The sequence below is a fragment of the Opisthorchis viverrini genome, assembly GCF_000715545.1.
Source record: "Opisthorchis viverrini unplaced genomic scaffold opera_v5_441, whole genome shotgun sequence".
Lineage (NCBI taxonomy): Eukaryota > Metazoa > Platyhelminthes > Trematoda > Opisthorchiida > Opisthorchiidae > Opisthorchis > Opisthorchis viverrini.
In genome coordinates this window covers 344,860-356,968 of record NW_008752104.1, presented here as the reverse complement: position 1 = coordinate 356,968, position 12,109 = coordinate 344,860, and the positions used below count along the sequence as shown (strand labels likewise).

Below are 12,109 nucleotides of genomic sequence, written 5' to 3'. Positions count from 1 at the left end.
TCCAGGTGAGTCTCTCGAAAGAACCAAATTAGTTTGCAAATGAGTGCATATTCGCTGTTTCGCTTCTTGTTTACCAGAACTTCATCAGAAACAACGGACATTCGTTTACAAATATAGAAGGAAACAAACACCGATTTTATGACTACTGAAATGCGTGTATTTTTAGAAATTCCCTTCTAAATATTTTAGCGAAAGCCAACACAAATAAATTAACATAATTAGATTCGAGAAGTGATCCCTAAAGCAATATTTGATTAAAAGTTCATCCCGGTCTGAACTATTGGCGATAAACTAAATGAGTGAACAAAGCGAGGTAAATATGAACGTTTTTTCGTAGAATAGAGTACGCTGATCAGTGCGCCACGATGAGTTAAATAATTCCTACCCCTTAATCTTTTAGAGTGAAAACATACTACACATTAAAGTGCACTTACTTTAACTTACGCCTTGAATCTCAACAGCCAAATGCACTCTGATTTAGGCTAGTGAACCTGGAAACTCCTCTGCTTTTCCAGCTACCTGGGCTGCATATGTGTTAAATCAAATTTCGGAGGAGAGGTTGGTCCTATACATATGCTCGTCTCACAAATTCCGCTAGCAGCATGAAGTAACCACAAAAACGCCATTTACCAAAATCTCGTTACAATCTGGATACAAAAGATCACGCACTCGCTGCCTTCATGAAGGTATTTTATGATCCGCTAAAACAAGTATTTAGTGTTTCAACCACAATATCAATGTTAGCTGGATGAGACATTTAATCTTTGGTTGTTGGTCTGTTCGCCGAGCTTGGCAGTTGGATTGCAAACGTTTCATCACCAATCGAGGTGACATCGTAAGCGCAGGGTTTACCCGCTAAACCTTGCACTGACAATGTCACCTCGATTGGTGATGAAGCGTTTACCGAGCTCGGCAAACAGACCAACAATCAAACAGCGCACCCGAGCTACCTACATTCCACAACACTACATTTAATCTTATTTCACAAAATTTTCTTTGGCCGTTAGCCAGAAACGACCTGCTGTCGCTGTGCTTCAATTTCCAAGATTCGTTTCGTGGTAACCCTCGTCAACCGATCTGTTTTCCTAAGCCTGCTTTATGTGGGCAAACAACTTTATTGCGCAATCGTCTGTCGTCTATTTCGTGACCATCGGACAAGCTTGTGTGCAAAATTTTACCACAAAATCTGGGCGATACTGCGGTAAGCGGCAAAGATACTCAATTTCACTACCCACAAATCTAGTCATTAGTCTTTTATGATGAGTCAGGTTTCGAGATATTGCTACTAAGTTATACTGGATACGGATATTGCTGGGATAGAATGTTGCTGCACATGACCCCACTCAAACAGGAGCAAAACCACTTCAGTTAATGTACATAAATGGACACATTTCATTAGGTGGGCTGACACATCCCCATTTGGCTGAAGAATTGGTGGGCAGCAAGTGTTTGGTACAACGCTTAATATGAATTTGGAAATAACTAGTGGAAGATACGCTTATTGGATGAAATTGTCGAAGGTCGGTACCTGAAGCCATTTTCCAGAAGAATATAACAATAAAATTATGAACGCGATATATGATAAATAGCATTAGCACAAAGGGAAAGGATTTGCTCGATTGACACGCCAGCATTACGCGCCACAGTACTACACTCCAGATTGAAAATGGTGGTTCTGTAAACCAGTGACAAACTAGAAGGCAGGTAACTCCTTAACGTCGCAACGGTTCATATTGTATAAACCGAACGATATTGCACAAATGGAGTGTGTCACAATGCTTATTTACGCAGCGTGTCAAAGCACGATCAATGGTATCTTCATTTTACAAACAATTGCACTTGTACCACGCATATATACGACGTAAAAAAGGTTCGAGGAATGTATTTACGACAAAATAAATATCTAATAACTAAATGAATATCTTCACACGATGAGTGAAACTTCCATCTGAGGAGTCGTTGCTCGAGGAACTAGTCAAACCGCATGATGTGGATCCCGTGATTGAAAGGTGAGTGGTGTGTGAATTAATCAAACAGCCACTCGTGGCCGAACGGTTAACTGTCCAAACTATTAGCCAAGAGGTCGCGGGTTCGACAGAGGTCGTGGGTTCGACATGCTCCAAGGTTTCGTGAGTTGTGCACTGCTGATGATCCCCAATAAGGATGAAACAGCTGTACAGTGCTTCTTGGCTTTTCAGCACAGATTGGCTTTACGAAATCTCCTCAAAAAACTAAATATCTATATAACACCAAACAAATGAGCACGATGTCATCACAGGGATTAACATCAATTCAATCTCAAAATAAACCATAATAACTAGGGAAAAAGTATTCAAGTAAAACCATTGATTTACAAAAATCCTCAGAATGATAGATAATTCTCTATTTTTGAGAAACACAGTATAGAAATTTAATATTTCAGCCTTCGGACACCAGTGGCGTCTACCTTATAAATATAGAGTTTTGAACACATGAGTGAAAAATTGTACCAAAATTAAGAGACGAAAAATAATAAGGAACCCTAGATTTCGCCCAACCGATTATGCTGGGAAAAAACCTGGAATTAGAGGAACAGTGAAAAATAGGTTACGCTGTAAACCGGCGTTGAATTCTGTTAGACTTAGTTGGTGACCGAGCACTTAACAATATTTAGCGAGAGCAAGATATCATCCGAAAATCTGCAGTGATGCAGAGAGTTCATAATGACATGCACGACAACGACAACTTTGTGTGATCACTGAAAACTCCTTTACAAAACAAAATAATCCTAAGGTAAAAAAAATCATCTTTTTCGTCGAGGAATACGTAGGGAAAAATCGCATGCATATGGCTTATTAGAAGCAGGGGACCTTTCTGCGTCACACGCATGATAGATACAGTATTTATCAGCTGAAAGCAGGAGCAAACGTCCAACTGAATTAGGATAGATTTACGTGCACAAAACAAATTGCCAGTGATGTGTAATGGTGTCCAGAAGGTTGGTTAAATAGCTTACCAAGTGAGATGCATCATAGAGGATCACAAAATGTTCAGTGTAAACGTGATGTTTTTTATTCAACAAGTCGTTTTCATGAAGAATTTCTGCACGCTGGCCAAAAATAGTAGCCGTTTAATCCAGGTTTATTTCACATTAGCTTTAACCCCACAAGGGCCCAAAATATTGTATATACTGTAGGGGGCAAAAAGGAAGTATCAGAAAATTTTCAACAAAGCTGTCAGGTAAAAGAAACCATTTGGCGATTAATAGAAATAGCTATTCTGTTTGAGAAACGTTCAAATAATCAAGCACGAAATATGGCTTCCGATTTACTCACACTGCCATTGAGGACGGTTGAATCAAATAGGTCAAAGTACCTGGGATGTTCTCCACGTGTATCAGGATTGATTCAATTTAAGATGCCGGTTTGTGAAGCATCCGGCGTGGACATATTGTTGCGCTGTTTTTGAATCGGCAGTGAGGAAAGTGTCATATCATCTAAGCTGCTGATGGCATATTCTGCGAATTTGTCAAAGAGCCAGGGAGGTAGAGAGTTCTCAAAAGTTGAAAAAAAGTTGACCGATTGATTTCCCGAAGCTTGTCACCTTGTTTATCAACTTGTATTCCACAACCAACTGTACATATTGCTTTCGCTGAAAAAGCGCTGAACAGTAAATTACTTGCATGTCCTTCTGTCCTAGAAAAGTCATAAAAAACTGCGTCTCTTTTCTGAGATAAAACGGTCAACATAGTCTACAATTCAGAAAATAGGATGTGATTGCAACCATAGTCTTGAAAAACATCAACCTTGGTCAGTGCTGGTCAACGAATGGATGAACCCAAATAAACTCATCCACCACAGAGAAAAGTTCGGACGGTATGAGTTAGCGGGAAATAAACCCATGTTCAACAGAATACCAACTCAGAATACCAATTGAAAGAAAACGTTGGTGCAGTGTAAATCCGGGAATTGCGCAACAGTTTACCACAAGTGATTCTTTGTGAACATAATCCAACCAGTGGCAAGCCAACGACCTGTTTTGTAAAGCGGTGCTCTAAGACTAAAGGGTAACTATTTCCACTTGTCACTTGTGTATAGAGCTGCAGCCTCTAATAACGATTTGGTTATTCGTGTGCCCTAAAAATTTTGAATGCTGATATCCTTTGGTACTGTCTTTGGCAAAAAAATGAATAGTCCAGCGGTTTTATATTGGCGCGATCTTTTTGTGCTATTTTCGGCCTAGAATGGCTTCTCGCATACAGCGTGTGTGCACACTTCCTTAACAGGAAGGCAGTCACAAATATATGATCATGCATTGCGATTTCAGGGGTCATAACATAGACTTGGCTTTGTCCCCTCGCATGAAGGTTTCTTGTTTCGCAAGTCATGGTGCATAAGGGGCTGCTAGTCTAAGTCACCGGACAGATAAAACTGGTTTTCATGGGCAGGGTCAGATCGAGGCGGAATTCGAGGACATCTTGGAATGCAATCTGGTGGGTCAATTATCTGTCGCACTGAAGACGTTGAGTCCGGTGTTCTCATTCATAAACTGCACGGACTTCAATGAATCCTTATGTGTTTATAAAGTTTATCTCATGTGAGTCTACCATAACGTGAGTTGCGAAATTTTACCATGCCCCGGTAAGATTTCTTATCCGACGATAGGTGAATCTACGCAAGAGGAGGTTGTATTTACTGGATAGGGTTGACGTATTAGGGACAGTTAGACAGTCCAGATTAACTTGATTGTTCCAAACGCGTTACACATGTACTTGGTGAGATTATGATAATTTCACATAGCATTTGTCAGACGTTAGATAATGAGGCTTATGAAAGATTGCCAATAATGCTCAATGCCCAATGGTGTAAGCTGTGCTGAACCACGCGTTAGGGCATGTTTGAGACATATTCGGATTCTGTGTGAAACCCGTGCATTGGCAACTCAAGTAACGCAATGCAAGCGCACCAACGTGGCAGTTTTTATTGCAAACCGATGGTGAGCATTTTGTTTCTGGACATCATTATAAAACCAAGATAACCGACAATGAGTTACCTAGTTTGTTCACCGATTTCTATCAAGTCAAAATCTTTTTCACATCCTAAAAGTCTTCATCTAGCAAATTCAAGGATAGATAATGGATAAAAGGTCAATTAGTTGAATGAACGATGGTTTTAAAAATGTGAATTCCCTCAGGTTGATTAGGCAGCGGGAGACTACGCACAATCCAACAGCAGTTTCGGGACGTTCTGGGTCGAACCAAACGTGTTATCGAAATTCAAGTAGTCAGTCTCTTGGAAAAGCGGCAGAGCTGATGTTTGAACACGTAGGCATGCTCGAATTGTCATCAAAATGTGCTCGATATAGTTGTTTCGGAACAATAGCTAAGGCCTACTGGACATAATCGAAACAGATATCAAGGAATAATTTTAAGGAATGTTAGGGAAATGTAATTTAAATGTCATCAGCTACACCCTTGTATTCTCAGCGTGCGTGGGAGTTAAAATTTTGTTATCCAAATGTGTGACCGAACAAAATGGGAATCAAATAGAGCGGCTTCGTTAGTGAAATTTATAAACAATCTTCGGATGCCGTTTGTTATGTCAAGTAAGTACATAACCCAGTTGGCCACGGCTGGAAATGGTTGGACAGCAAATATGAAGCACCTCTTCCGACAAGCACATCAGGTCACTTTTCAATATAGTAAAACAGTCCTGTAAACAGTCCTGTCGGCAGGATGGTTGCCTAAATCTTATGGTTTAAAGGTTTGGGAGAATTATGTCGAAAGCGAAACGGTTCCCAGTTTATAAAGTCTACCGACTGTTTGTCAAGTCCTTCTGAATCGAAAACCTTTTGGGTTGCTTGTTCAGCAAAATGTTTAAACCTGACAAACTGAAGTAGGAATTGAGTTCTTGAGCACTAGCATCGGGTTTCTAAAAATTCTCGTATACTGGAGGAATTTAAGTTTTTTTTATTTTCTACACAGTTTCAATCCACAAGATGCTGTCTATGTCGATTCTAATCAAATAAACTGGCGTAAATATATAAATAATCTCAGTTATGGTGCATTTTACCAACACTTTCCAGGTAACATATCTCATTTTTTTACTAGCACGTGTGGGGAATCACTGATAGTTATTGATTTTAGGGCGCGTTTCTTTTGATTACCTGTTTTTAGCACGATTTTCTGGCGATAAATATGTTCAGCATGAAAGATATCCTATCTACGCTCAAGGTTTATCTCATCTGGATAAGGACCAAATACATCTCTGTGCATGGAGCGTGCTGGGCGATGTGTCCTAGTTGTGTAGCAAAATATCAACTTATGACTGCTGTAAATTCTGTCGGGGTGTTTGAAGTTAATGATCACCTGCGTTTTCATCAAGTGACAAATAAGTCCCTATGACTGACTGATTCAAACATACCCATATCTAATATTCTATGTGTAAAGAAAGGATTGTTGTGGTTAGATTACTTCAATTCTCAATTCGCTTTGTTTAAGGTTGTCTTTCTTAGAAATTTGCCCGTAAGGTGTCTGTTCACAAGATCTAGTGATGAATTTGTGTGACCTGTCTTCTGTGTGAACCAGTGCCTTGTTTCCCATATGCCAAGTACAACAAGTACGCACCGGAACACAAAGCAGACGAAAGCTAATCTATACGCATATTGTTAGCTGGAATCCCATAGGGACAATGTAGTCACCTTTGATAACATAAGTGACTTGTGCATTTTCCAAAGAGCTAAGTCAAATGGGCTAGCGCATCTCTTGTAAACGATTACCGCGAGTTTGCACTGCGTGAATCTGGAAAAAATTGCTTTGAAGAAATACATGGGCTGACGTGAGATTCAAATTTGATTTTGAGAGGAACTTGTATTTTTCATTGATTAACTCTTCTGCGAGATATTGGCTCAATTTTTACCAGCATCAAAATGTGTTCAGAAACAGGCTACTAGCGAGTAGTTCAACTTATCCTATGATTCATCAAGCTGTTTTCATCAACTGTTATAATTCCGCCCTGACCGTGTCTACTTTGTAGACGTTGGTCTTTTGGCTTATCCATGTCCTGTAAAGTCTCTCTACGTTTTGCTGGATTACTGGTGTCTCCTGCGAGATGGCTTGCTGTCATATTGTCTTAAGTGCACTCGGTCATACAGCACTTACACTACACTTCATTTAGCCATATCTCTACAATCCTAGGGTGAACTACTGACAGTGGATTAATTCTCGTTTATGTGAAAACGTTGATAACTCCAAGGAACCAGCTCTCGTGTTTTTGGATGGAACTTGTAAACAGTTGTGCCACAATGGATCTTCTTGTATGTTGAGGGGATTCACCGAATATACGGAGCAAAATCACGTTTTACTCTGTTAGATTTAGACGGTATTCTATAGAATGAGCGGAACTATAGCTCTTTCTTATGGCTGGTAGGTTCAACGGCAAAACAGTCAGTAAACACGCCAGGAAATAAAATTACCCTGCAGATATCTTCATGACAGCAATCCCAGAGCAATACACTGAATGTCGATGCCGAATTTCCTCCGGTTAGTATGGAAGTTTGCATATTTTACGGACAGTAGTGGGAAGCGCTTTAGCAGCATTCTTACAAGAAACATGGGGAACTGAAATCGCCTGATTTAATTCACATTCCAGACCGGAAAATTATTCATCTGAGATTGAGTTTGTGGCCTGTCATCTTTTGTTCTGTGAGCAGAAAAATGAGTTGTTTGGAAACGCATCAGTTAAAATTTTCTGAAATATTGCTTCCTAGGTGTATTCATAAATAAATGTTGCAACAACACACATATGAAGCAGCTCTTAGAAGGTTAAAGTTTGCAGCTGTAGCATCAGTATGCATCAGTTTACTTTGGATTCATTTGTACTGGTGTATGCATTCTGAGAAATAGGAAATCCTAAACGTTTTCTTCGATCTCAGCTGGATACAAGCAGCGTAATTATTGTACTTGGTACAAATTACGTATGCCTACCAAATAAGGAATCTTCGTGATAGGTGTGATCGTTGTTCGTCTTAGTTTCCTGAACAAAAACTAGTTTACCTAGTCAGATATAAGTAGACTTTATTGAATACGTTTGAGCTGTTTGCCTAGGTTAATCACAGATCACGGCGTACTCCAACATACGCTGCTTTTTTTGCGCTTGCTGGAGGGGATTATTTGAGTGTTGTTTTACTTGCTCCCTTACGTTAAGCACCATAAGTTGCACTGAAAAGCTCTGGATATTATTATTAACAACGTACTCTCCAGGTACTCGGAGCAATAAAAATTACTCACGATAGATTCCAAACCCATACGTACCCTCATCGTAATTTGATGCAATTGTTGTTACAGGAAATTACATTACTACTGCTAGAGCGCGTTGATTGTGTGAGCTTTACAAATAGAACAAAAACATATGTGATGTCTTCCAGTTAGAATACAGAGTTCAAGCAAACCAAATATTTCGAAAATTCAACTAAGACAAAACTTTTTTGGATAAGTTTTGGCTTCATTTGTCTTTGTCCAAACAGCTCGATGTGAAGGCAAGTCATCCTGTATAGGTAAGATTAGTGGAGGAGGCGTCAACACCATGATGAATAAATTGTCGGTGCATTTTAATAGATACACAAATATTGTTTGTTTAATTTGATATTTCATTTTCTGTTAGCTCACTTCAATCAATTTGTCAGAATATTGTAATAGATTATATCCTTATTATGTGAACCAACCGTGTTTTACAGAAACAATTTAAATCGCCGATTTAATCGCTGTCCACAAATGAATTTTCGGAGTACATCATGAGAGTTTCCAGACAAAAAAATTAATGGATACTGCAGAAATGCTGATAAAAAATTTATTCACATAAAGTCCACCTCTAAAGTCAAGCGAAAGTTTGTGTCTTCAGTCTAACTGGCTGCATTCGATACTAACCCAAATGAACGCTGAACACAGCGATAAGGGAAAATGTAATATGCGAGATTCGGTACAGTGGTTGTCTTAGACCTTATATGCAACAAACAGGAAGGGTACACATTACCAAACAAATAAGCAAACAGAGGATGGCAACCAGAAGACAACTCTAAACTTTATTTGTGTGTGAGAATCGAGAGGCAAACGTTAGGGACAAGTGCCCATGCAAAAGCACGTGCAGGAGTAACGGAACAAGTGCAAGTCTAAAGAATTAGTTGGTTAATTTGAACTAGAGAATCTCAGAAAGATAGAAAGGCTCAAAGCANCAGACAAAGAATTAATGGATACCGCAGAAATACTGATAGAAGATTTATTCACATAAAGTCGACCTCCAAAGTCAAGCAACACTTTGTGTCTTTAGTCGAACTGGGTGCGTTCGATTCCAACCTAAATGAACACTGAACACAGCGATGAGGGAAATGTAATATGCGAGATTCGGCGCACTGGTTGTCGTAAACATTACATGCAACAAAAAGGAAGGGTACACATTACCAAAAATAAGCAAACAGAGGATGGCAACCAGAAGACACTTCTAAACTCCACTCGTGTATGAAAATTGAGAAGCAAACGTTAGAGACAAGTGCCCATGCAAAAGCACGTACAGGAGTAACGGGAAAAGTGCAAGTCTAAGGAATTGGTTTGTTAATTTGAACTAGAGAATCTCAGAATAATAAAAGGGCAAAGCAAAAAGGCATCGTAATAACTTAACCAAAAGATAAAATGTCTCCCAGCGCAAGAAACATTTCGATCAAACAAAAAACGATCTTTTGTAATCCATTTNTGATTGCGAGTTTGCACTGCGTGAATCTGGAAAAAAGGGCCTACGGGAAATACATGAGATGACGTGAGATGCAAAATTCATGTTGAGAGAGACTTGTCTTTTTCATTCTTCTGTTCGATTTTTACCAGCAGCGAAATGTGTTCAGAAACAGGCTACTAATGAGTAGTTCAACTTATCCTATGATTCATCAAGCTGTTTTCATCAGCAGTTATAATTCCGCGCTGACCGTGTCTACTTTGTTGACGTTGGTATTTTGGCTTCTCCATGTCTTGTGAAGTCTCTATAAGTTTTGCTTGATTACTGGTGTCTCCTGCGAGATGGATTGCTGTCATAGTGTCTTAAATGCACTCGGTTATACAGCACTTACACTACACTTCATTTAGCCATATCTCTACACTCCTAGGGTGAACTACTGACAGTGGATTAATTCTCGTTTGTGTGAAGACGTTGATAGCTCCAGGGAACCATCTCCTGCCTTTTTGGGTGGAACTTGTGAACAGTTGTGCCACATTGGGTTTTCCTATCTGTTGAGGGGATTCACCGATAATACGGAGCAAAATCACGTTATTCTTTATTAGATTTATACGTTATTCTATCAAACGAGCGGTACTAAAATTCGTTCTTATGACTGGCACGTTCAACGCCAAGACAGTCAGTAAACACGCTGGGAAATAAAGTTATCTCCCAGATGTCTTCATGGCAGCAATCCCAGTGCAATGCACTGAATGTCGATGCCGAATTTCCTCCGGTTAGTATGGAAGTTTGCATATTTTACGGAGAGCAGTGGGAAGCGCTTTAGCAGCACTGAAATCGCCTGATTTGATTCACATTTCAGACCGGAAAATTATTCATCTGAGATTGNGTCTACTTTGTTGACGTTGGTATTTTGGCTTCTCCATGTCTTGTGAAGTCTCTATAAGTTTTGCTTGATTACTGGTGTCTCCTGCGAGATGGATTGCTGTCATAGTGTCTTAAATGCACTCGGTTATACAGCACTTACACTACACTTCATTTAGCCATATCTCCACACTCCTAGGGTGAACTACTGACAGTGGATTAAGTCTCGTTTGTGTGAAGACGTTGATAGCTCCAAGGAACCATCTCCTGCCTTTTTGGGTGGAACTTGTGAACAGTTGTGCCACATTGGGTTTTCCTATCTGTTGAGGGGATTCACCGATAATACGGAGCAAAATCACGTTATTCTTTATTAGATGTATACGTNTATTCTTTATTAGATTTATACGTTATTCTATCAAACGAGCGGTACTAAAATTCGTTCTTATGACTGGCACGTTCAACGCCAAGACAGTCAGTAAACACGCTGGGAAATAAAGTTAAATTACCCTGCAGATATCTTCATGACAGCAATCCCAGAGCAATGCACTGAATGTCGATGCCGAATTTCCTCCGGTTAGTATGGAAGTTTGCATATTTTACGGAGAGCAGTGGGAAGCGCTTTAGCAGCACTGAAATCGCCTGATTTGATTCACATTTCAGACCGGAAAATTATTCATCTGAGATTGAGTTTGTGGCCTGTCATCTTTTGTTCTGTGAGCAGAAAAATAAGTTGTTTGGAAACGCATCAGTTAAAATTTTCTGTAATATTGCTTCCTAGGTGTATTCATAAATAAATGTTGCAACAACACACATATGAAGCAAATTTTGGGAGATAAAAGTTTGCAACTGTAGCATTAGTATGCAGCAGTTTACTTTGGATGCATTTGCAGTGGTATGTGCACTCTGAGAAATAGGAAATCCTAAACGTTTTCTTCGATCTCAGCTGGATACAAGCAGCGTAATTATTGTACTTGGTACAAATTACGTATGCCTACCAAATAAGGAATATTCGTGATAGGTGTGGTTGTTGTTCGTCGTAGATTTCTGAACAAAAAACAGTTTACCCAGTCAGATATAAGTAGGCTTTATTGAATACGCTTGAGCTGTTTGCCTGGGTTAATCACAGATCAGACGCTACTTTCTTGCGCTTGCTGAAATGGATTATTTGAGTGTTGTTTTACTTGCTCCCTTACGTCAAGCACCATAAGTTGCACTGAAAAGCTCTGTATATTACTATCAACAATGTACTCTGCGGGTACTCGGAGCAATACAAATTACTCACGATAGATTCCAAACCCATACGTACCCTCATCGTAATTTGATGCAATTGTTGTTACAGGAAATTACATTACTGCTGCTAGAGCGCGTTGATTGTGTGAGCTTTACAAATAAAACAAAAACATATGTGATGTCTCCCAGTTAGAATACAGAGTTCAATCAAACCAAATATTTCGAAAATTCAAACAAGATAAAAGTTTGTTGGATAAGTTTTGGTTTTATGTGTCTCCAAGCAAACAGCTTGATGTGAAGTCCGGTCATCCTGGATAGAT

The 12,109-nt window shown here is 39.5% G+C and overlaps 1 protein-coding gene across 1 annotated transcript in view; it reads left to right on the top strand.

Moving 5' to 3' along the window:
* Positions 1-12,109, top strand: part of T265_11092 (hypothetical protein) — a gene marked incomplete at both ends in the record, with an annotated part of 68,844 nt that overhangs the window by 4,767 nt on the left and 51,968 nt on the right. Inside the window, one exon of the mRNA XM_009177655.1 lies at positions 5,963-6,012. Coding sequence (XP_009175919.1) covers positions 5,963-6,012 — 50 coding nt within the window. The remainder of the gene's footprint in view (positions 1-5,962; positions 6,013-12,109) is intronic.